The sequence below is a fragment of the Scyliorhinus canicula genome, chromosome 2 (genome assembly GCF_902713615.1).
Source record: "Scyliorhinus canicula chromosome 2, sScyCan1.1, whole genome shotgun sequence".
Classification (NCBI taxonomy): Eukaryota; Metazoa; Chordata; class Chondrichthyes; order Carcharhiniformes; family Scyliorhinidae; genus Scyliorhinus; species Scyliorhinus canicula.
This window is the reverse complement of record NC_052147.1, coordinates 84,104,196-84,130,564: the sequence shown is the minus strand read 5'-3', so window position 1 is coordinate 84,130,564 and position 26,369 is coordinate 84,104,196. Positions and strand designations below refer to the sequence as shown.

The 26,369-nt window shown below is 48.2% G+C and overlaps 1 protein-coding gene across 8 annotated transcripts in view; it reads left to right on the top strand.

Annotated features, from left to right (window-relative positions):
• LOC119955427 (zinc finger protein DPF3-like) overlaps window positions 1-26,369 on the top strand; it is a 402,756-nt gene that overhangs the window by 202,748 nt on the left and 173,639 nt on the right. For 5 of the 8 annotated variants that reach the window (XR_005458471.1, XM_038781601.1, XM_038781583.1 and 2 more), the window contains 3 exons: window positions 14,451-14,526; window positions 14,690-14,731; window positions 14,942-15,079. Coding sequence is in view for 7 of the 8 variants with exons in the window: in XM_038781601.1 (XP_038637529.1) it covers window positions 14,451-14,526; window positions 14,690-14,731; window positions 14,942-15,079 (256 nt within the window). In the remaining variant the exon portion in view is untranslated. Of the gene's footprint in view, window positions 1-14,450; window positions 14,527-14,689; window positions 14,732-14,941; window positions 15,080-22,461; window positions 22,725-26,369 lie in introns of those variants that run through there. The other 3 variants (XM_038781620.1, XM_038781592.1, XM_038781633.1) reach the window with 2 other exon arrangements.

Here is a 26,369-nt window from a genome sequence, read left to right as displayed (position 1 = left end):
GGAGGGATTGTTGGGGGAGCGGCGTAGCCTGCAGGCTAAGTTTGATTTACTGACCACCAGAAAGGCGGAGACACAGTGGAGGAAGGCGCAGGGAGCGGTCTACGAATATGGAGAGCTGGCGCATCAGCTCCGCAAGCGGTACGCGGCTAGGGAGATTGGTGGAGTGAAGGATAGGGGTGGGAATGTGGTGCAGAAGGGGGTAGAGGTTAATGGGATCTTCAGGGAACTGTACCGGTCGGAGCCGCCGGTGGTGGGGTGGGGGGGGGGGGGGGGGGGGGGAATGGAGAGCTTTTGAACAGGCTGCGATTTCCAAGGGTGCAGGAGGAGCAGGTGGAGGGACGACGACGCCGATCGAGTTAGAGGAGCTGGTCAGAGGGATTGGCCACATGCAGTCGGGGAAGGCGCCGGGACCGGATGGGTTACCGGGTGAATTTTATAAAAAATATGCGGACCTGTTGGTTCGGACCTTTAACGTGGCATGGAAGAGTTTTGCCCCCGATGATGTCATGGGCGCTGATTTCCCTGATCCTGAAGCGAGATAAGGACCCCTTGCAGTGTGGATCATATAGGCCAATTTCACTGTTGAACGTGGACGCCAAGTTGCTGGCGAAGATCTTGGCCACTAGAATAGAGGACTGTGTGCCGGGGGTGATACATGAAGATCAGACGGGATTTGTGAAGGGGAGGCAGCTGAACACTAATGTGTGAAGGCTGCTAAATGTGATAATGATGCCGGCGGCAGAAGGAGAGGCGGAGATTGTGGTGGCATTTGATGCGGAGAAGGCCTTTGATAGGGTTGAGTGGGGGTACTTGTGGGAGGTGTTAGAGAGGTTCGGGTTTGGGGAGGGGTTTATTAAATGGGTGAGGTTGCTGTACGAGGCCCCGATGGGAGTGTAGCGACAAATGGGAGGAGGTCCGAGTACTTCAGGCTCTACCGTGGGATGAGGCAGTGGTGCCTCCTGTCCCCTTGCTTTTTGCGTTGGCAATTGAGCCTCTGGCCATGGCTCTCAGGGAGTTGGGGAGGTGGAGGGGTCTGGTGCGGGGTGGGGAGGAGCACCGAGTGTCACTTTATGCAGATAACCTGTTGCTGTATGTAGCAGACCCGGTGGGGGGAATGCCGGAGGTGATGGAGATTCTTGCTGAGATTGGGAGTTTCTTGGGCTACGAGTTGAACCTAGGCAAGAGCGAGCTGTTTGTGGTACACCCGGGTGATCAGGAGGAGGGTATTGGTAGGCTCCCGCTAAAAAGGGCAGTGAGGAGTTTTAGGTACCTGGGGGTTCAGGTGGCTAGGAGTTGGGGGACTTTGCATAAGCTTAATTTTATGAGGTTGGTGGAGCAGAGGAGTTCAAAAGGTGGGACATGCTGCCGCTGTCGTTGGCGGGTAGAGTACAGTCCGTTAAAATGACGGTGTTCCCGAGGTTTTTGTATTTGTTCCAGTGCCTCCCCATCCTTATTCCGAAGGCCTTTTTTAGGAGGGTGAACAGCAGCATCACGGGATTTGTTTGGGCGCATGGGACTCCGAGGGTGAAGAGGGTCTTTTTGGAGCGGGGAAAGGATGGAGGGGGGCTGGCGCTGCCCAACCTCTCTGGGTACTATTGGGCGGCTAATGTCTCGATGGTACGCAAGTGGGTAATGGATGGGGAGGAGGCAGCATGGAAACGGATGGAGATGGCGTCCTGCGGAGGCATGAGCCTGAAGGCACTGGTAATGGCGCCTTTGCCGCTTCCTCCAATGAGGTACACAACGAGCCCGGTGGTGGCGGCTACCCTCAAGATTTGGGGGCAGTGGAGGCGACACAGGGGGGAAGTGGGGGGCTCGGTGGAGGCCCCGCTGCGGGGGAACCACTGGTTTGTCCCAGGGAACATTGATGGTGGGTTCCTGGGGTGGCACAGGGCGGGCATAAGGAAGTTGGGAGACCTGTTCATTGATGGGAGGTTTGCGAGCCTGGGTGAGCTGGAGGAGAAGTTTGAGCTCCCCCCAGGGAATATGTTCAGGTACCTTCAGGTCAAGGCGTTTGCTAGGCGGCAGGTGGAGGGGTTCCCTTTGCTGCCCCCGCGGGGGGTAAGGAATAGGGTGCTTTTGGGGGTGTGGGTCGGGGATGGGAAGGTGTCTGACATCTACCAGGTGATGCAGGAGGTGGAGGAGGCGTCGGTAGAGGAGCTGAAGGCTAAGTGGGAAGTGGAGCTGGGGGAGCAGATTGAGGAGGGGACATGGGCGAACGCCCTGGAGAGGGTGAACTCCTCCTCTTCATGTGCGTGGCTTAGCCTCATCCAGTTCAAGGTACTGCACAGGGCTCATATGTCCGGGACGAGGATGAGCAGGTTTTTTGGGGGTGAGGACAGGTGCATTAGGTGTTCGGGGAGCCCAGCGAACCATGCCCATATGTTTTGGGCATGCCTGGCACTGGGGAAATTCTGGCAGGGGATAGCGAGGACGGTGTCGAGGGTGGTAGGGTCCAGGGTCAAGCCAGGCTGGGGACTCGCGATATTTGGGGTTGGGGTGGAGCCGGGAGTGCAGGAGGCGAAAGAGACCGGTGTTTTGGCCTTTGCGTCACTAGTAGCCCGGCGGAGGATCTTGTTGCTATGGAAAGATGCGAGACCCCCAAGCGTGGAGACCTGGATCAATGACATGCCGGGATTCATTAAGCTGGAGAAGGTCAAATCGCCCTGAGGGGGTCGGTACAAAGGTTCTTTAGGCGGTGGCAGCCTTTCCTCGACTTCCTGGCTCAACGATAGGGAAGTAGGTCAGCAGCAGCGGCAACCCGGGAGGGGCTTCAGGGTATTGTTTATGTTAATTTAATTTATTTTAAATTTATTTTGTTGTTCATCGGGTTTGGGGGGTTTGGGGGGGCTCGTTGTATGCGTTGTTACGGGTCCGAGGGGTGTTTATTATTGTTATTATTATTGTTTTGTTGTTATACATTTTTCAAAAATTTCAATAAAAATTATTTTAATAAAAAACAAGGGGTCACGATTTCAAAGTGAGAGGGGAAAAGTTTAAGGGAGATGTGCGTGGAAAGTTAATTACGCAAGGGTGGTGGGTGCCTGGAACTCTTTGCAAGCGGAGGTGGTAGAGGTGGGCACGATAGCATCATTTAAGATGCATCTGGACAGATATATGAACGGGCGGGGAACAGAGGGAAGTAGACCTTGGAAAATAGGGGACAGGTTTAGATAAAGGATCTGGATCGGTGCAGGCTGGGAGGGCCGAAGGGCCTGTTCCTGTGTTGTAATTTTCTTTGTTCTTTGTTTGAAAATTTTGTAGACCTCAATCGGGTCCCCCCTCAACCTCCGTCTTTCCAACAAAAAAAATCCTAATCTACTCAACCTTTCTTCATAGCTAGCACCCTCCGTACCAGGCAACATCCTGGTGAACCTCCTCTGCACCCTCTGTAAAGCATCCACATCCTTCTGGTAATGTGGCAACCAGAACTGCACACAGTATTCCAAATGTGGCCTAACCAAAGTCCTATACAACTGTAACATGACAAAGAACAAAGAACAAAGAAACCTGCCGACTCTTGTACTCAATTCCCCGTCCGATGAAGGCAAGCATGCTGTATGCCTTCTTGACCACTCTATCGACCTGCGTTACCACCTTCAGGGTACAATGGACCTGAACTCCCAGATCTCTCTGTACATCAATTTCCCCCAATTCTCTTCCATTGACCGTGTAGTCCGCTCTTGAATTAGATCTTCCAAAATGCATCACCTCGCATTTTGCCTGGATTGAACACCATCTGCCATTTCTCTGCCGAACTCACCAATCTATCTATATTTTGCTGTATTCTCTGACAGTCCTCCCCTCTATCTGCAACTCCACCAATCTTAGTATTATCTGCAAACTTGCTAATCAGACCACCTATACCTTTGTCCAGATCATTTATTTATATCACAAACAACAGTGGTCCGAGCACTGATCCTTGTGGAACACCACTAGTCACCTTTCTCCATTTTGAGACACTCCCTTCCACCACTACTCTGTCTCCTGTTGCCCAGCCAAGTCTTTATCCATCTAGCTAGTACACCCTGAACCCCATACGACTTCACTTTTTCCATCAGCCTTCCATGGGAAACTTTATCAAATGCCTGACTGAAGTCCATGTATATGACATCTACAGCCCTTCCCTCATCAATTAACTTTGCCACTTCCTCAAAGAATTCTATTAGGTTTGTAATGCATGACCTTCCCTGCACAAAACCATGCTGCCTATCACTGATAAGTCTATTTATCTTCCAAATGTGAATAGATCCTGTCCCTCAGTATCTTCTCCAACAGTTTGCCTACCACTGACGTCAAGCTCACAGGTCTATAATTCCCTGGATTATCCCTGCTACCCTTCTTAAACCAAGGGACAATATTAGCAATTCTCCAGTCCTCCGGGACCTCACCCGTGCTCAAGGATGCTGCAAAGATATCTGTTAAGGCCCCAGCTATTTTGTCCCATGCTTCCCTCAGTAACCTGGGATAGATCCCATCCAGACCTGGGGACTTGTCCACCTTACTGCTTTTTAGAATACCCAGAACTTCCCCCTTCCTGATGCCGACTTGACCTAGAGTATTTAAACATCCATCCTCAACATCCGTCATGTCCCTCTCCTTGGTGAATAGCGATGCAAAGTACTCATTAAGAATTTTACCTCAACGAAGTTATGCATGTGGTCTTGTTCAAACGTTCCCATGATTAATATGTCGGCCAGATAAACCGCTGTGCATAGTAGGTCCTTCAAAATGTTCTTCATCACCCACAGATAATGGCGCAGGCCTATGACACACCGAAATGCAATCTGGTGTACTCTTAAAATGTGTGTTCACCGTTATATATTTTCGAGACTCTGGATCCAACACCAACAGGAGGTACGCATGGTTCATGTCGAGTTTGATGAATGAGTGACCCCGGCCAACTCGACGTCAAGGTCCTCGATCTACGGCATTGAATACTGGTCCAGCTTTGAGGCCTTATTCACTGTAATTTTATAGTCCCCATAGAGGTAGACAATCAGGGATGACCAGTACTACCCAATCTGCAGACGTCACTGGATGGATGACCCCAAGTCTTCGAGCCAACCGAGCTCCACTTCCACCTTAGGCAGAAGTGTGTGAGGAACTGGGTGAGCACGAAAATATCTCAGTTGTGTCGTAGGGTCCATATGGATCTTGGCCATGGCCCCAGCCCGGTCTTCAAAACGTCGGTTGAGGGCACCCAAGTTCATTCTGAAAACTTGCTGCCAGTCAATGGGGAGGCCTATGGCCAGTCACGGCCAAACAAGTGGGGCCTTTCACCATGACCAGGGGTAGGCAAGCGGACTCTTGTCCGTAAACCTCTATGGTGATCCCAACTGTGGCCAGTGGCTCACCGGTGTATGTGGCCCAACCAAGTTTCGGTGTCCCGCAATGGCAGGAGCCGCACTCCCATCCAGAGTTTCTCAAAAGTGTGCCTACTGACAACCAAAATGGCCACAGGTGTCCAACTCAAATAGTAATGGATGACCATTGAACTGTGAAACGCAGTTCAATGGCAGACAATCATCCATGGGCTGATCCACAAAAAGGTGCGGGACTGGAGTAGGAGGCCAACCCTGGTGGGACGATGAATGAACGGATCATCCCGTGGATGCCGCTCCCTGCAACCGCACGTCTCACAACATATGAGGTCTTCCTCGTCTAGATGGGGGGTGGAGGGGGTGGGGGTTGCCGGGATCCTCAGTTGTCAGGATCCTTGGCCACCGGTCCAACCCCCGGTTGGTTTCTGCCCAGGGAGGAGAACTGAGCTTACCAAGCTCCAGGCAGCGGTGTGACCTAAGCTGAGGACTTCCATCGCCTGTCATTCTCCAGCCCTCTTGCGGTCTAGCTGAGCTTCAGTGCGCAACTTCCGCTGGGTTGAAGTGTTACGGACATCACAGACCAACTTATCTTGCATCATTTCAGAGCGGGTGGCGCCATATTTGCAGAATTCCGTGAGTTTCCTGAGATGCGTCAAAAATTCCATTATGGTCTCCGATCAGCTGTATTGAAATGGTAGCGTTGGATGATTTGATGGTTTGTGCTTGAAATGATACGCCACGAGCACTACCAGGGCCGTGAACAACAATGAATCTGGGGCAAATGGGTTCATTACGTTCTTTATGACTGGAAAGGTGTACACTCCAAAAGCCATCAAGAGATTCAGAGATCATAGAATTTACAGTGCAGAAGGAGGCCATTCGGCCCATCGAGTCTGCACCGGCTCCTGGAAAGAGCACCCTACCCAAGGTTAACACCTCCACCCTATCCCCATAACCCGGTAACCCCACCCAACACTAAGGGCAATTTTGGACACACTAAGGGCAATTTATCATGGCCAATCCACCTAACTTGCACATCTTTGGACTGTGGGAGCAAACCGGAGCACCCGGAGGAAACCCACGCACACACGGGGAGAATGTGCAGACTCCACACAGACAGTGACCCAAGCCGGAATCGAACCTGGGACCCTGGAGCTGTGAAGCGATTGTGCTATCCACAATGCTACCGTGCTGCCCGTGCTGCTCATGGTCTGGCATTCATCTCCGATAATGGCGCCGGAAAAAATAACGCATCCGCTTGCCATACTGTGACTAATCTTCAATACCTGCATCAAATGCTTCCAACTTCTTGAAATGTGGCATTGCTGTGGCAGGTGAAACTGCCTCCAGAGGCCTTTAGAGGTGACCAGGTCCAGCAAAAATGGCGCCATCTACTGCTCCACCTGATCATTGTCGGCAGTGTTGGGTTCATAAAAATGATCGCACAGTAACCATAAGGACCAAAAGATTTACTTACAGAGGAACAAAGACTCTTATGTACACATCTGTGCCGGGGTTTTTATATTCCGGTTTGGTCTCCTGCTGATGAGTGGGGATGCTTGTACTGCACAAGACTCACAGGGAGCCTGATCGGCCCAGCCCATGGATTTTTTGTAAGTTGCACCAGTTCTTAAGTAAGCAAAGATTAAAAATTTGTCAGATCTTGTATTGAAGTTGCATTTACCCCTTATTTTAATCTAAATTATGGAGGAAAGGGGAATGCCATATTACATTTTTATGCTCTTTGTAGAAAGAACAAAGAAAGGTACTGGGACAGTGCTCTTCCGCCCTCTAAGCCTGCGCCAACCATGCTGCCCGTCTAACTGCCCGTCTCGGGGCTGGTTTAGCACAGTGGCTAATCAGCTTGCTTGTAACGCAGAACAAGGCCAGCAGCGTGGGTTCAATTCACCTCCCCGAACAGGTGCCGGAATGTGGCGACTAGGGGCTTTTCACAGTAACTTCATTGAAGCCTACTTGTGACAATAATAATAAATTATTATTATTAACCCAAAAACCTTCTACACTTCCGGGGTCTGTATCCCTCTATTCCCATCCTATTCATGTACTTGTCAAGACACCCCTTAAACATCACTATTGTACCTACTTCCACCACCTCCTCTGGCAGCGAGCTCCAGGTCCCCACCACCCTCTGTGTACAAAAACATCCCTCTCACATCTCCTCTAAATTTTGCCCTCTTCCACCCTGGGAAACAGCTTCTGACTATCCACTCTGTCAATGCCCCTCACAATTTTGTAGAATTCTATCAGGTCGCCCCTCAACCTCCGTCATTCCAGCGCGACATCGTCCAGTGAGAATAAACCTGAGTTATCCAACCTCTCAGCGTAGCTAATGCCCTTCATACCAAGCACCCTGCTAAACCTCTTCTATGCCCTCTCCAAAGCATCCACAACCTCGGGTTGTGTGCTGCAGCATGACTTGCCAATTTTTATACTTAATGCCCCAGCCAATGAAGGCAAGCATGCCGTATGATTTCTTGACTATTTTCTTCACCTGCGTTGCCACTTTCAATGATTTGTGGACCTGTATACACAGATCACTCTGCCTGTCAATACTCTTAAGGCAGTGTTTTTCAAACTTTTTTCCGGGGACCCATTTTTACAACTGGCCAATCTTCAGGACCAACCCGGCGGGACCTTCGCGACCCACGCTGGCCGACCTTCGCGACCTACGCCGGCCGACCTTTGCGCCCCACCATTTTCTCTCACCTGTGACAGTTAAACCCGAAACACTTCCTCAGTGTTTCCCTCCCTACCCCCTCCTCTAACCAAAAAAAAAACAACCGTGGTTGTTGGGAAGGTAAGTTTATCTCTTTAAAAACTTACCTTGAAGGGTGACATCACAGCAAAGCAGTGACCTGATTGGCTGGTAAGGAAAGTGCTCCAGTTAGCAGTTGCTGGGAGAAATTTAGCTCTTCGTGTGTTGGTAAGTATTGTGATTGGTAAGTAAAATCTTTATTCCTTTCACTTATTAATTATTTGATATTATATTTGTAGTCAGTTAAGGTAAAGGGTAAAAATGGCAGGAGATCCCTGTGTTATGCTCCTCGTGCGCAATGTGGGAGTTCAGGGACGCGGCCGATGCCCCTGACTCCTTCATGTGCGGGAAGTGTGTCCAGCTGCAGCTCCTGTTAGACCGCATGACGGCACTGGAGCTGCGGATGGACTCACTTTGGAGCATCCGCGATGCTGAGGAGGTCGTGGATAGCACGTTTAGTGAGTTGGTCACACCGCAGATTAGAATTGGTGACGGAGACAGGGAATGGGTGACCAAAAGGCAGAGAAAGAGCAGGAAGGCAGTGCAGGTGTCCCCTGCGGTCATCTCACTCAAACAGATATACCGTTTTGGATACTGTTGGGGGAGATGACTCACCCGGGAAGGCAGCAGCAGCCAGGCTCATGGCACCGTGGCTGGCACTGTTGCACAGAAGGGCGGGAAAAAGACTGGCAGGGCTATAGTCATGGGGGATTCAATCATAAGGGGAGTAGACAGGGGTTTCTGTGGTTGAAAACGAGACTCCCGAATGGTATGTTGCCTCCCGGGTGCTCGGGTCAGGGATGTCTCCGATCGGCTGCAGGACATACTGAAGGGGGAGGGTGAAAAGCCAGTTGTCGTGGTGCATATAGGCACCAACGATATAGGTAAAAGAAAGGGATGAGGTCCTACAATCAGAATTTAGGGAGTTAGGAGATAAGTTAAAAAGTAGGATATCAAAGGTTGTAATCTCAGGATTGCTACCAGTGCCACGGGACAGTCAGAGTAGAAATTCAAGAATAGTCAGAATGAATACGTGGCTTGAGAGATGGTGCAGGAGGGAGGGGTCCAGATTTTCGGGACATTGGAACCGGTTCTGGGGACGGTGGGACCATTACAAACCGGATGGTCTACACCTGGGCAGGACTGGAACTAATGTCCTAGGGGGTGCTTTTGCTAACACTGTTGGGGAGGTTTTAAACTAATGTGGCAGGGGGATGGGAACCAGATTAGGAAGTTAGAGGTCAACTTTAGCAGCAACTAAAGCAAGTAAGGTACTAGATAATAAACTCATTGTGACTCAGGGGAAGAGTAGACAGGGAAGAGATGATGAACGCAAAGGGACAGGTGGTCTGAGGTTCATTTTTTTTTAATGCGAGAAGTGTAGTAGGTAAGGCAGATGAACTTAGGGCTTGGATCAGTACCTGGGAATATGATGTTATTGGTATTACTGAGACTTGGTTGAGGGAAGGGCAGGACTGGCAACTGAATATCCCAGGGTATAGATGCTTCAGGAGGGATAGAGATGGAGGTAGAAGGGGTGGAGGAGTTGCATTGCTCGTCAGAGATGATATCACAGCTGTGATTAAGGAGGGCACTATGGAGGATTCGAGCACTGAGGCAAAATGGAGAGAGCTAAGAAATAGGAAGGGTGCAGTAATATTGTTGGGACTTTACTACAGGCCTCCCAAAAGCGAGCATGAAGTAGAGGAACAAATATGCAGACAGATTATAGAAAAATGTAGGAGCAATAGGGTGGTTGTGATGGGAGATTTTAACTTCCCCAACATTGAATAGGATTCGTGTAGTGTTGGAGGCGTAGATGGAGCAGAGTTTGTAAGGAGCATCCAGGAGAGTTTTTTAGAGCAGTATATAAATAGTCCAACTCGGGAAGGGGCCATACTGGACCTGGTATTGGGGAATGATCCCGGCCAGGGGGTTGATGTTTCAGTCGGTGATTACTTTGGGAATAGCGATCACAATTCCGTAAGTTTTAGAATACTCATGGACAAGGACAAGAGGGGTCCGAAAGGAAGAGTACTAAACTGGGGAAAGGCAGAGTAAAACAAAATTCGGCAGGAGCTAGGGAATGTGGATTGGGAGCAGTTGTTTAAGGGTAAATCTACATTTGAAATGTGGGAGTCTTTTAAGGAAAGGTTGATTAGAGTGCAGGACAGACATGTTCCTGTGAAAATGAGAGATAGAAATGGCAAGATTAGGGAACCATGGATGACGGGTGAAATTGTGAGACTAGCTAAGATGAAAAAGGAAGCATATGTAAGATCGAGGCAACTCAAAACTGATGAAGATTTGGAGGAATATCGGGAAAGTAGGACGAATCTCAAACGCGCAATAAAGAGGGCTAAAAGGGGTCATGAAATCTCTTTGGCTAACAGGGTTAAGGAAAATCCCAAAGCCTTTTATTCGTATGTAAGGAGCAAGAGGGTAACTAGAGAAAGGATTGGCCCAATCAAAGACAAAAGAGGGAATGAGTACTCTTAATGAGTACTTTGCATCGGTATTCACAAAGGAGAGGGACAAGGCGGATGTTGAGGCATGCTTGCCTTCATCGGAAGGGGTATTGAGTACAAGAGTTGGCAGGTCATGTTACAGTTGTATACGACTTTGGTTGGGCCACATTTGGAATACTGCGTGCATTTCTGGTCGCCACATTACCAGAAGGATGTGGATGCTTTGGAGAGGGTGCAGAGGAGGTTCACCAGGATGTTGCCTGGCATGGAGGGTGCTAGCTATGAAGAAAGGTTGAGTAGATTAGGATTGTTTTTGTTGGAAAGACGGAGGTTGAGGGGGGACCTGATTGAGGTCTACAAAATTATGAGAGGTATGGACAGGGTGGATAGCAACAAGCTTTTCCCAAGAGTGGGGGTGTCAGTTACAAGGGGTCATGATTTCAAGGTGAGAGGGGGAAAGTTTAAGGGAGATGTGCGTGGAAAGTTTTTACGCAGAGGGTGGTGGGTGCCTGGAATGCTTTACCAGCGGAGGTGGTAGAGGCGGGCACGATAGCATCATTTAAGATGCATCTGGACCGGTATATGAACGGGCGGGAATAGAGGGAAGTAGACCTTGGAAAATAGGAGACAGGTTTAAATAAAGGATCTGGATCGGCGCAGGCTGGGAGGGCCAAAGGGCCTGTTCCTGTGCTGTAATTTTCTTTGTTTCTTGTTTATTGCAGACAAAAATGGAGGAAATGATTTTGGGTCCGTTTGGCCTCAATGGTCCCTTTGTCCCGTTGGTCCCTTTGGCCTATCGAACTTGGAAAAAAAAGGCTGCGACCATATTAAAAAAATGCGCCCGCACTGCGCATGTGTGCCCGACCATCGATGCGCATAGTTTTGCGCATGCGCACCGATGATCGGGCATGCACGTGCAGTGAGGCCGAATTTTTAAAATCTGTTCTAATTTTACTTATTTAACTGATTTTGAAGGCCGCTTGTAGCCGGCATGATTAAAAGACGGCTGCTGCGGCTGTTGCACGCGGATTTGTGCGATGGGTACGCCGCGACGGACGGCTCTGCGGCCCTCCTGACACACGCCCGCAACCCACCCATGGGTCACGGCCCCGAGTTTGACAATGTCTGCTCTTAAGTGTTCTGCATTTACTGTATATTTCTCACCTTTATTAGACCTTCCTAAGTGCATTCATTAAACTCCCATCTACCATCTCTCAGCCCAAGTCTCCAAACAATCTAAATTGTTAGATTGTTAGATTGTTAAAAACATCTGTTGCTGGGCCGTATTCTGGGCGGTATTCCCGCATCGCGTTTCACGATGGCTTGAACAGGTCCCGGGCTGGCCCCCACAGGGGGCCAGCATGGCGCTGGAGAGGTTCACACCACTCTAGCGTCCCTACGCGGAGCCCATTTGGCGCTGCGCCAACCCGCGCATGCGCAGTTGGGGCAGCTCAATCCTGCGCATGCGCGGGGAACTTCTTACGCACGCTGGCCCCTCACCAACATGGCACCGGTGTTCTGGGGCCAGCCGCGGAAGGAGGTAGACGCAGGGGGGAGAGGCCGGCCCACCGATAAGTGGGCCCCGATCGCGGGCCAGACCCCATCGGAGCCCCCCCCCCGGTGAAGGAGCCCCCCCCCCTCACAGGCCGCCCTCCCAGCGTTCTTGCACAGTTCCCCCGGCAGCGACCAGGGGTGGACGGCGCCGGCGGGAACCTGTCGTGTCAGAGTGGCCGCTCGGCCCATACGGGCTGGAGGATCGCCGCTCACCGTTTGCAGCGTTTCTCCGAGCGGCCCGGCGTGATTCACGCGGCGCTGGTTTCGGGAGGGTGAGAGAATTGCGTGCGGGGGTCGGGGCGGCGTCCAGGCGATTCTCCCACCCGGTGTTGGGGGGGGGGGGGGAAGAATACCACCCTATGGGCGATAAAGGCTGCTGTGGGACAGGTTTGACCCATGGCAGCCTTCACGCCCACTTCCGGGGCTGGTTCTCCTCCCCGGGCGGGGCTAGGAGCGCGGCCCCGCGTGTCACGGCGGTGCGGCCTTGACGACGGTCGTCAAGGCCGCACGTCAAGCGTCACGCCGGCTGACGCGGCCGATGACGTCAGCCGCGCACGAGCAGGTTGGACAACTTTTCCCTCCGCCGCCCTGCAAGATGTGGCGGCTTGATCTTGCGGGGCGGCGGAGGGAAAAGTGTGCGTCCGTTACGGACGCACGGCCCGCGATCAGTGCCCACCGATCGCGGGCCTATGCCCCCCTTGGCACGGCCGTGGTACTGCCTGCCAATTGGGCCCCCAGATACCCCAAACGGGCATCTGGTGCCCGTTTCACGACGGCAGCGAGCAGGTGTGTTTGCTGCCGTGTTGAAACGGGCATGAAGGCCCGGCCGCTTGGCCCATCGGCCTCTGAGAATCCCTGCTCGCCGTAAAGAACAGCGAGCGGCGATTCGTGGCGTGGGTCGGGCGTGGGGGGAGAATAGCGGGAGGGCGTGAAAATGTCGGGAGGCCCTCCCGATGTACTCCCACCCGGCGTGGGGGGCGGAGGATCGCGCCCGTGATCTTTATATATCTTTACTCCAAATTCTAAATTTTTAATAACTGCAAACATTGTTGTTCTTGCAATTATTGCCTTTTTAATATTGTATAATAAGTTCAAATAGTTGTTAAAAATGATTGGGCGGGATTCTCGATTTTGCCGGCGCCCGGGGATTTCCCAATGGCGTTGGGCTGCCCCACAATGGCAAACTCCATTGACCGGCCGGCGTAACGGAGAATCCCGCCGGCAGGTCGAAGATGAAAAGTGGCGTGGCAGTGAATCCAGCCTATTAAGTTTGGCTTTTAATGAAGTGCTATTAAATTACTTTAATTAAAATGTTCAGATTGAAGGGGAAATCGAGCCTTCAATGTTTTCATTTTAACTGAACAAGGAATTACCAATGCTACAAAAGGGGCTTGAAATATGAAATAAAAGAGGAAAATGTTGGAAATACTTAGATCAGGTGTGCTGTCAACCTGAAACTTATTGTTTGCTCTCGTGGTGCTGCCAGACAGCTGAGGATTTCCAGTATTTTCTGTTTTCGTTACGAGATTAACATGAGTCTTTTTATCTTTTAGTGAAAAGAACATTTATAGAATCAAGGAATCATAGAATTTACAGTGCAGAAGGAGGCCATTTGGCCCATCGAGTGTGCACTGGCCCTTGGAAAGAGCACCCCACCTAAGCCCACACACCTCCACCCTATTCCCGTAACCCAGTAACCGCACATAACATAACCTTTTTGTTGACATTAAGGGCAATTTAGCATGGCCAATCCACCTAACCTGCACATCTTTGGACTGTGGGAGGAAACCGGAGCACCTGGAGGAAACCCACACAGATACGGGGAGAAAGTGGAAACTTCACACAGACAGTGACCCAAGGCTGTAATTGAACCCTGGTCCCTGGCGGTGTGAGGCAGCAATGATAGCCACTGTGCATATCTTTATATGCTTCTAGTCCGTAACTGAGACTTGTAATATTTTAAACTCTGGTTTCTTAATTTTTTAAATAAATATATCTTGGGATTTTTTGACACTTTCAGTGATATGCTTTTCTGTATTTGTAGTTTGTATCGTATTGGTGACAGGACACCAAAAGGAAAGCTCATATTTAAGCTGCCAGGTTTCAGACTTCTATAATGTTCTTGTTTGCCTCCTTAAATTAATATCCCATCGCCGTCCCCATACTGACGGCCGCCAAATCAATTGTTGAAATTGCAAAAATCTATAAATTCCTTCACTGATAACTTTCACGCAAATGTATTCCTGAAATCCTTGTGGCAGTTTTGCTGACTTTGTGAAATTGACCAGTCCTAAATTTCAGTCACTTAAATTTATGCCCTCTTTACAGACACGTGGTATGGGTGGTAAAAAAAGAGCCGATTCCACTACTCAGGAAGACCTTGAGAGACCATATGTGTGTGACAGTAAGTAACGCTAAACAGTCATCATAAGTAGAAATTACCTCTTGATGTTTCCTTGGATACTCTTGCTCTTGCGTATGGTAAAAGTGTCTCATCTCCCCTCAGCTCTGCTACCTTTATGTCTGTCTTCTGTAAAATTCACTCCTTTTTCTCTTCTCTGTTTCAGATAGTTACAAACAAAAGCATAACTCAAAAATATCTGACAAAGGTACTTTTCAGTTTGTGAGTAACTATGCATAGTCTGTAGCAGGGTGATTTGCTTCTTGCCTGTTTTAAAGTTCCATTTTGTGGTTTTTTTATGCACAATACTGTATATCCTTCACTCTACTTAACTTTTTTAGAAAAAGCACTGATTAAAATTTATACTTGATTGTAAGGGATTAATGTGCTGCCATTTTATCTTCCTCTTTTTCTCTAGTCTGCGGCAAGCGATACAAAAACCATCCTGGTCTCAGTTATCATTACGCTCATACTCATTTAGCTGACGAGGAAGGAGATGATGACCAAGATTCGGAGCCTCGCGCACCACCAGTCCTGAGAAGCGGAGGTCATAAACGTAAGATGTGCCCAGTAGCTGTACTGTGCTAATGAGAACAGGCCCCATTACGATGTGACAAACCTGAGGGAAGATTTCTATGTTCTCCGTATAGCAGAATCATAAATATGCTCATGTTGATTGCCTCTGGTAGTTCTGGCAAAATTGTAAGTGATTATTCTAAACATTGGGGCTTTTCACAGTAACTTCATTGAAGCCTACTCGTGACAATAAGCGATTTTCATTTTTCATTTTCATTTTCACATTGATAATTCCCTAAAAATATTGACCAGAGAAAGCCTTCAAGAGTGCATTAATATGCCATGTGCAGAGCTGAAGCAGCAAATAGTTGGATAATTAACTAGGGATGAATTTTGTGCAAAGTAAAATGGGATTTTCCAAATAGGGATGCATTGGTTCTCTTTAAAATTAGCGTAGAAAATGTAGGGTGACATGGTGGCATAGTGGTTAGGGTCGGGGAGTAGGCCTATGTAGCGTGCTCTTTCAGAGGGTCAGTGCAGACATGATGGGCTGAATGGCCTCCTTCTGGACTGTCAGAATTCTATGTGTTCTATGGTAAATTTATTTTCCTGCTGTCACCTGTATTTATATCTCATCAAAGTTTGACTTTTGGGCTATTTATGATGCATCGCTTTCTCCGTAGATTATATTGTTTTTGTTTGAAATTTTGTGGAAGAAGTCATCTTCTTAACTTAGTGTATTGAATATAAATTTTCAGGATCTGATGTGAGGCCAGTTTAGCACAGAAATTAGGAGAACTTGAGAGCTAAAGAGAAATCCTTTCTTCCCTGACTCCAAATCATTATGAAGTCTGACTAAAAGATATACGAATTAACAGTTTTGCAGAGAAAGCAGCCATTGAGCCGAGAAGTATGAAGGAGAAATGTTTTAGGTAAAGGAGAGTCTAAGGAATTGTCTTGGGATCAGCAGGTAGCTGAATATCGATCAGTTTTTGCTCAAGCAAGCAAGGTCACGGACTCGAACACTTACACCAGGGAGAAGGAAGGCAGGGGTCAGGAGTGATGATAGTCCTGATTAGCCCTTTACCAAAGAAACCACACTGACCTGAACGTGGTGATGTACAGCAGCAGCTAAAAATAATTTACTTTGTTCAGATGTGTCCTTTCAGGGAAACCTTCTTTTGATTGCATCTTGTGTGTCGGTATTGGCACGATCTACTCATAATGATCAAGCAAGCAAAAGTGGTTGGAGGTTAGAGCAGAATGAAGAGTAAGGGCTTTATTTTAATGAATTGAGGTTTTTATTACATTTCATCTTTATCCTCTATTTTACATACTATTTGATGTATAGTAGCTCCTGGCAGGAGCTAACATGTACCTGGAGCTACCATGTACTAACATGTAACTTTTCACCATACCTCGGTACTGAGAGTATGTTTTTAAAAATTCACAGATAAATAAAGTTCATCCTCTTACCCTAGTGTATGACTGGAGACCCCACATGAGTGGATTTGCTATACAAAAATCACATATTACAGCCCGTCAGTCAAAGATTGTTAATAGTTTCCCATTTTCTTTTTTAATTTTTTAATTTCACTCTTCTGAACAATGTTTTTTCTGTTACTGACTGCTTTTGCATTTTATCCTTCCCACTGACTTCCTCCACTGAACTTTAATTTTGCTTCTTTGTGGTCAATTTTATTTTTCTATTTTTCCCCTCCATCTCAAACCAGTATTTCTTGTCGTCATACTCTTGCGCCTTTCGCTTTTGCCTCAGGGATTTTTGTGCAGTAGTATTAAAAATGAAGGATAGAACATAGAACATAGAACAGTACGGCACAGAACAGGCCTTTCGGCCCTCAATGTTGTGCCGAGCAATGATCACCCTACTCAAACCCACGTTTCCCCCCTATACCCGTAACCCAACAACCCCCCCTTAACCTTACCGGATGTTTGGACTTCCGGTGACGACGATGTGCTGAGTATTCGCAGGTCAGGTGGCTTTCCTCCCATGGATCCGAAAAATAGCCAATTTGTAACGAAAACTCGACAGAAAACTCGGCAAAACATTCCCAAAACCTTAGTAAGACTGGGGGAAGGAAGAAAGAGAGGAAAAAATGCCCTGAAAAAGCCAGTTTAGGGGTGGAACTAGAACAGGAATGGAAGTGGCCAGGAACGGCAGCAATCAGACGAGCTGAACCAACACACGAGACAGCGGAACGCAAGTTTCGCTGGAGCGGAAGGGCAGGACAGCCACCACCAAACCCCTCCTGCACCGGGTGGGGGGCCTGCTGGAAGGCATCATTTATGAAGGCACTGAGGGTGCACCAGCTGGAGATAAAAGCGGACATTCAGGCCGCAATGAAAGATTACATGCCCGATACTCTGGCACAAATACAGCTTGCCCTGAGCAGAGCGGAGGAGAGACTGGAAGCCCAAGAGGCAACCATTAAGGACTTGGAGAAAGCCGCAACCGACCAGAATGATCAATCATGGCATTGGAGAAAGAGGTGGTGAGGTTGATCGTGACACACGGCAGTCTGAGGGGTAAAGTCGAGGATCAGGAGAACCGCTCAAGGAGACAAAACCTGTGGATTGTGGGCCTATTGGAGGGAATTGAGGGCAGGCACCCCACGGACTACGTGGCCCAGATACTGGGCAACCTGGTGGGAAGGGAGACTTTCTCCAACCCACAGAAATAGAGAGGGTACGCTGGTCACTGCGTCTGAAACCCAAAGCCGGGGAACAACCGAGGGCAGTAATAGCCAAACTGCACCGGTACCAGGACCGAGAAAGAACCCTGTGCTGGGCCAGACAGTCTAAGAACTGCAGCTCGGAAGGACACAAAATAATATATCAGGACATTGGGACTGACCTGGCCAAATGCCAGGTGGAATTTAACAGGGAGAAGGCAGCACTGCACAAGGACAGCGTTCGCTTTGGTATGCTGTGCCCAACAAAGCTTTGGGTCACATACCAAGGCAAGGAACACTTTTTCACAGCACCTGCCGAGGCAGGCAAGTTCGTTGTGGAGTGCGGATTGGAGCGGCGACAGCAGGGGAAATGATAAAGGGCCCATGGCAAGGAACAACAGCATGGCAATGAGCCGGCGTGGGGTGGAAGGGTTGTGGGGGAGAAAGAGACACAAAATTCATTAAAAAGACCATGCCGGAAATCCCCGACATAGCGAAGCACCAGCTGATCATTGCGGAGGGAGGGGGGGGGGGGGGGGGGGGGGGGGGACTTTAACTGTGTACAGGACCCAAGGGCAGAATGGTCAAATCCCAAAACAGGGATGACCTCGAACATAGCAAAGGAACTCAGTCGTTTTATGGAGCAGCTGGACCCTTGGAGGCTCACCCACTCAGGGGAGAAAGAGGTTTCCTTCTTCTCCCCGGTGCACAAGTGTACTCTAGGATCGACTTCTTTGTGCTGGGGAAATTGGTGCTTCCAGGACGAGTCAAAGTGGAATACTCCGCAATCATAATCTCCAACCACGCTCTACATTACATGGAGGTGAGGTTGGAGTCAGGCAGTGCCCAACGCTCCACATGGAGGTTGGGCATTGCACTATTGGCCGACAAGGTCTTCAGCGAGAAAGTATCACGACCTGTGGTAGTCGGTATTAGGGGTATTACGGTACCCAGGTTGATGCTGTAAGACCATTGGTGTGGGAGGTACCTGAGACAGCAATATCATTGGTGAAGCCTGCCTGCTGGTTCCGCCCAGTAAGGCGGAGTATAAGAGCCTGTGTCTCCCTAGCAGCTGCATTCTCTACCTGCGCTGCTGGGGGAAACATCTAGTCCAATAAAGCCTTCAATTGTCATCAAATCTTGCTTCTGGAGTCATTGATCGAGCACAGGGCCATAGTGAATATACAAAAAACAACCAAAATGGGAAAGTCTCACCCTCCATGTACTTGAAGGCCGTGATTAGAGGGGAAATTATCGCCTTCAAAGCGCGAAGAGACAGGGAGGAAAGGTTGACTAGGCAGCAGTTGGTCGATGCCATACTGAGGTAAATATTCCGAGGCACCGACCTAGAGCTCCTGGCGCAAAGGAAAAAGCTACAGATGGACAAAGAGCACGGAGACAAAGCCAGCCGCCTACTGGTATTGCAGCTGAGAAAGCAGGCAGCCACTAGAGAGATTGTGCAAATTAGAGACAACAGAGGCACATTGGAAACCGACCCAGACAAGATTATCAAAACCTTTGAGGCCTTTTACCGGGGGGCTGTGCACCTCAGAGCCCCTACCAGGGGACCCGGGGATAAAACAGTTCCTCGATGGACTGGGCATGTCAGTTGTGGAGGAGGACAGAAAACGGGGCCTGGGAGCACCGCTAGAACTAGCAGAAGTCATGGAAAGTGTAAACTCCATGCAGGTGGGGAAGGCGGCAGAACTAGATGGGTTCCCGGCGGACCTCTGTAAAAAATTAGCGACAGCACTGGCTCCACACCTGCGGGAGATGTTCACAGAATCGCAGGCGAGGGGCACACTGCCACCTAGGCCAGCACAAGCCTTAATCTCGCTAATACCTCAGGAAGACATAGACCCAACGGAGTGCGGTTTGTATAGACCCATTTCACCACTAAACGCAGACGGCAAAATACTGGCCACGATCCTAGCCAAAAGGCTGGAGAACTGCGTACAGAAGTGGTCGCAGAGGATCAAACGGGTTTTGTCAAAGGTAGACAGCTAACATTGAACATCAGGCGCCTGCTGAACGTGATCATGACCCCATCCGGGAAGAGAACACCTGGGGTGATCGTCTCTCTGGTCGCAGAAAAGGCCTTTGACCGAGTTGAGTGGCAGTACCTCATAGAGGTACTGGAGCGGTTCAGGCTCGGATCAGGATTCACCGCCTGGGTGAAGCTCCTATGCAACACTCCCATGGTGAGTGTACGGACAAACAACACCAGATCTCAGTACTTCCAGCTGCACAGGGGCACCAGGCAGGGATGCCCATTGTCCTCACTGCTGTTCACCCTAGCGATCGATCGACTCGTGATCGCATTCAGAGCAGTAAAGGACTGGAGGGGGATCCAAAGAAGCAGAGAGCACAGAATCTCGCTCTACGAGGATGACCGGCTCCTCTACATCTAGGACCTACAAAGCAGCATAGAAGGAATCATTGTGCTCCTGAAAGAGATTGGTGCCTTCTCGGGCTACAAACTCAACATGAGCAAAAGTGAGACCTGCAAGGGGAGGGGCAGAGCTGGAGGGACTGCCGTTTAAATAAGCCCAACACAAATTCCGTTATCTGGGGATCCAAATAGCCCATGACTGGACAGGGGTTCATAAGTGGAACCTGGCCAGCCTGACAGAGAAAGTCAAAAAGGACCTGCAGAGATGGAACATACACCCATTCTCCCTCGCGGGGAGAGTGCAGACGATCAAAATGAACGTACTGTCCAGGACCCTCTACCTACTTGGATCCATCTGATCTATATCCCCAAGGCCTTTTTCAATTCATTGGACAAATTAATCATGGTGTTTGTATGGGTGGGGGGGAAGAATGCTAGGATCCCAAAGAAGGTCCTACAGAAAACAAAGTCCAGGGGGAGGCTAGCCTTCCCAAATCTATAGTACTATCACTGGACAGCGACAGTAGAAAGAGTAATGGATGGAACCAGAAGCCGAGTGGGTGCACACGGAGGAGGCCTCCTCCAGGGGGACCTCGCTCCGGGCCCTTGCCACGGTGGCACTCCCAGCCCCACCCAAAAATCACTTCCGTAGCCCAGTGGTGGTTGCCACCCTCTGAATCTGGGACAAGCTACGGCAACAATTTGGCTTGACCGAAATGTCCAACAAAGCCCCCATCTGCAATAACTGCAGATTCACACCAGCACACACTGACCCCATTTTTAAAAGGTGGAGACAGGACACTGACATTCAGGGATCTATACACCGCAGGGTCACAACACTATCCGAACTGATAGTGAACTCAGATACCTGCAGCTTAAAAAATTCTCACGGAAGGAGACAAGGATGTACCCACGATCACCACGGAGAACTACTGGATGTAGGCATTTTAGGTAGAGGGAACTATAGCGACATGTACGAATGACTGATAGAGAGGGCCGACACTGTACTGGACGCGACATGGAGGAAACGGGAGGAAGACATGGGGTTGAAAGTAGTGTGGCGACTCTGGAGTGAAGAACTACAAAGAGTCAACTCCACCCCCACGTGCGTTGGACTCAACCTAACGCAACTAAAAGTTGTAGATAGAGCCCACTTAACAAGAACCCGAATGAGTAGGTTCTTCCCAGAGCAGCACGGTAACATTGTGGATAGCACAATTGCTTCTCAGCTCCAGGGTCCCAGGTTTGATTCCGGCTTGGGTTACTGTCTGTGCGGAGTCTGCACATCCTCCCCGTGTATGCGTGGGTTTCCTCCGGGTGCTCCGGTTTCCTCCCACAGTCCAAAGATGTGCAGGTTGGGTCGAATGGCCTTAATGTCCAAAATTGCCCTTAGTGTTGGGTGGGGTTACTGGGTTATGGGGATAGGGTGGAGGTGTGGACCTTGGGTGGGGTGCTCTTTCCAAGAGCCGGTGCAGACTCAATGGGCTAAATGGCCTCCTTCTGCACTGTAAATTCTATGTCTATAGAAGTGGAGGACAGATGTGAATGGTGCCAAGGAGACCCAGCTTTGCTGGGTACTGAACAGCCTTCTTCGAGGCAATGTCCAAATGGTGGTTGTTGACGGTGGAATCGTGCTCGAAAGTGGCAGTCTTGGGGGAATCAGACCAGCCAGATCTTTTCATGGGGAGGAGGGCCAGCGCCCTTGCCTTTGCCTCCCTGATTGCCCGCCGTAGAATCCTGCTTGGTGGTGGTCAGCAGCACTACCTAAAGCTGCAGACTGGCAGTCCGACCTATCGGAATTTCTCCAAATGGGGAAAATCAAATTTGCCATCCGAGAGCCGGAAGAGGGCTGACACAAAATATGGGAGGCATTCACCCAATTGTTTCGGGACCGGTTTGTGGCCAACAAAAAATAAACAAATAAACAAGTAGCCAAGAGCCAGTTGAAGAGAACAACAGAGGGGAGCCGGAAGGGATTGTTGTGTTAAGCAATTTGGAATAACACCAGCTGCCACTTGATGAAGTTTTGAGTAAAAGATGCTCCAGACTTTGAAGTGAGTTCAATATGTTTTATTGAACTATTAGCACAGATCTCAATGAGTGCGACTCTCTGCTAATCTAAATGTAGTAACTCAGTCTAACTGAACCAGCCTTGCTCTAAGCCACGTGCTGGGGTGTGATGCTGAGGATACACCCTGTCTCACTCTGTAGATGTTCATCTGTGGAAAGAGGCCTCATCCCTTTTATAGTGGGATACCACCCCTGAGTGTCCTGACTGCTCATTGGTTGTGTCCTGTTCCCAATGTTCATTAGCTGCATGTTTGCATATCATGACAGGGAGGAAAGAGGAGGGAACACAAACTGGGGGGAAGAGCACAGGAAAAGACAACAAACACAACAAGGCAAAAGAGAGAGAAAGAGAAAGAACAGGAAGAAGGAACGACAGACGACGAAGCTGAGGCAAATGGCCAAAAAAGGACGACCAAGAGATGCAAGTGACATCAGGGGCACTACCCAGGTGCCATTCCACCTGGTTTTGTTTTGTATAAGAAAAAAGAAGAAGGGGGGAGGGGAGAAAGCCCCCCCCCCCTCCTTACGGCTGTGTGGTATGAAATTTTTCTTTGTTTTTTTATGTATGTACCACCTCTTTTTTTTTGTTTCTCTGTGTGTACAGTTATAAGTATATCATCTATAAAACCCAATAAAAACATTTAAAAAAAATAAAGGATGTTTGTGGATATACTTTTCTCCCTTTCGCAGTGTAATGACTTAGGCCAGGTGTTTGAGATTGGCCAATTAGAATACAAATTTCCTGATTAGTGGCCCAATCAGGGAACCCCTTTCTGTGTCTATAACGGAGTGTCAAGTCCTCTGCACTCCCGGTGTAGACAGCAAACTGAATGGTCATAGTTGTTCAGCTGTTGGGTTTGTAAATAAAAGGAATTCTGGTGATGGGACTTCTGCCTCTGTGGACTTATTACAAGGAGTTTGCATTGTAAAGAATGTGCAGAAAGCTAATGCAATTATGTATGGATTTATGAAAAGGAAATCATGCTTAAAGGGTGGCAGAGTGGTTAGCACTGCTGTTTCAAAGCACCAGTGGCCCAGGTTCAATTCTGGCCTTGTGATGTTTGCACTTTCTCCCCATGTTTTCATGGGTTTCGTCTGGATTCTCTGGTTTCCTCCCACAGTCCAAAGATGTTCAGGTTACGTGGATTGGTCATGCTAAAATTACTCCTTCGTGTCCAGGGAAGTGCAGGTGGGGTTATGGGGATAGGGCAGTGTTATCAGTGGCATGGACCTGCATATAGAGTGCTTTTTTGGAGCGTCAGTGCAGACTCAATATACCAAATGGCCTCCTCCTGCACAGTAGGGACTCTATGACAAATTTTACAGTTTTACAGAATTTACAGAGCAGAAGGAGGCCATTCAGTGTTAGACGTTTAACTGCTGTTGTATAAAAAGTCAAAGGTTCTGCTCGTTTTCCATAAACACCTTTATTTCACTTTAACAGACTCTGCACAAAACTCTATCATGCCACCATTTGACACAAAGGCCACCTGAAGCCCCTTTACATATCAGTGTCAATTATTGGATACTTAACATAAAATGAGACAACTAATTGGAATGTCTCTTAACCCATTACATAACAGTCTCCCCTGCCTTGGAGAAAAAAATATTAATTGGGTGAAAACAAAATTACATGAAACTCAAAAACACACACGCAATTTCCCCCCTTCTTTTTTTTTTCATTTTTGGAAGAAGAAAAGAAACAGTCACAGAAACAGGCGCCCTTCTTTAACAATATCCAAAGGTTTCTGTGAACTAGTCCCTATTTTTGTAAAACAGTGACAATTGATAGCTAATGTCGACCCATTTAATTTTTGCTATTTCCCCTCTGTCCAACATCTGCTTCAAACTTGCGATGTCTATCCTCAACCTTTTTTCATTGACACATTTTGTGGAGTGCACATTTTCCCAGAGGGATTTATTATCAATGTGACAGTCAATAGGTATATTACCCAAATCCCCTAATCCCAAAATTTCTGTCAATATCTGAAATATATAAAAAGCCATATCCACTGCCTCTCAGCAGCTTAACATCTCAGCAGCCAAAGTGCTTTTGACCACTCTCCTTATTTTCTTTGTTTCCCACACAAGAGGGCAACATTTAACATTGTTCCCCAAAAGTAAAATTATAGAACCTCGTGCGCTTGAAACCCCATCACATACATTTGCATAGGACGCATCGCTGTAAACTGAGTTTCAAGTGCCGAAGGTCACCTAAAACCGCGAACCTCAAAACACACTCCTGCATTTTTAGTTTGGCCAACACTTTATTTGCTCTTATTATGTCTTCCACTTTGGGATAATTCATTTTTGTACTCAACTCTAAGACATCAAAACTCACGTCCGGTCTAGTCTGTCCACCTAACCAATTCAGTTGCCTAAATTAAACTTTGCAGTTGCTCTTTTTCCATCTTTTAAACTATTACGTCTTTTTGTGAAACCCGTCCACGACTAATTGCTATTGGGCTGATATATTCCAAATACGATTGCTGACGTAAAGGTGCCCCTAACTTAGTCTGTCCGATTTCCAGTCCAATATATTTAAATGCACGGAAGCCTGACTTTCAACCCCGAATTCTTTCCTCAAACCAGAGATTACAATAGCTTCGAAATCACTAGTCCCACCCCACAAAAAATCATCGACATGCATCATCAAGATGCCAGAAAGATTTCCTTTATAATGCCAGTAAAACATTGCTGGATCTGCTTACAACTGGCAGTAGCCTAACTTTCACAAAACTGACCTTACCGAAAAATACCAGACTCTAGATGCATCATTTAATCCATATACACATTTGTTCAACTTCCAGAATACCCCTTCTGTGTAGGAGGATGGAGAAAAATGCCTCTCTGGAGCTGATGCCCCTGCAAAAAGGCAGCTTTTTTATCTATAGATTTGCATGCCTTTATGGCTAATAGAGCCAAGAAGATCTTTAAAATAACCTTTCCTGTCGTAGGTGAATCTACCCTTAAATCTAGATCTTCTAAGTTTTCTTCAAATCCTCATGCCACAAGCCTGGCCTTTGCTTTATAAGTTATAACCAGAAGAACCTTTTCTGTGCAGATCCATCTGTGGGATAGAGTTCTTTGTCCCCTATCCGGCACTTCTGTGTATGCCCCAAATTCACTCCAACTATGCAGTTCTTTCTGTTTGGCATCTTTGATAACTTTTTCATCTAATTTATTGGAAGCCACCAAAATCTCATGTGCATGTGGGCTTCTACTCCTATTAGTATTTGTAGTCTTACTCATGTTCCGAGACCATGATAAACTACGTCCCCTCTCCCGCCTGGTATCTCGTTCTGTACTGATCTTGCTTGATCTTTCCCTTCTGCTGTGGGATGTCCTTTCAATAGTTCTCGACCTTTTTCTGCGGACATGTTCACTATCCAATGTACTATCTGAACTGGTACTGCGTTTCTGTGCCCTCCCTTTTTGAACTTTGTGTTCCCAATCCATTGTCTGGACTCCCTCCCCTGAATGCTGTATATTCAATCAATGTTTATACTTTCCAGTGGCCTTCCCTGTTCTACTAATAACAGTTGCATCCTTCCATTGACTAGACCCTTCAGGCAAATATGTCACTTTTGTACCAACTTTTGGCAATTGTCCTTTCGGAAAAATGGCCTGTTCTAATTCATCAGAAGTGTTGTATTCCTCGACAGAAACCCTGTCTATATCAGTTAACTGGTCCTCATAGTTCTGTAACACGTGCATACGAGATGACCCTGGTTCCTCATCATGTCTGTCTGCTCTGTCTAAATTTGAAAGTTTGTAATCTGTACCCATTATCCTTGATGAATGTACCCTAACAGTTTGATTACCATGTTGCAAAATAATTGTTTTGCCACCAATCGCTATGATCTTCCCTGGGCCTTTCCATTCATTAAAATTGTCTCCCTTATAGTATACCATGTCTCCTTGCTGAAAAACAACATCTGATGGCCGTACATTATGCCTTAAAGCTCTGCAAATTCTTTCAGAGACTTCTGCTTCCAAAAAAAGTTTTTCTACTGCAATGTAATGCATTTAAATGCTCAGCAAAGGCAGAGCTAATTGTCATCCCTTCCCAGGCTGGAGGCTGGTCATCCAAAATGGACGGAATTTTATGACTTCTACCAAACACTAATTGACAGGGACTATAGCCCCCAACCATCTGCAATGAATTCTTTGCA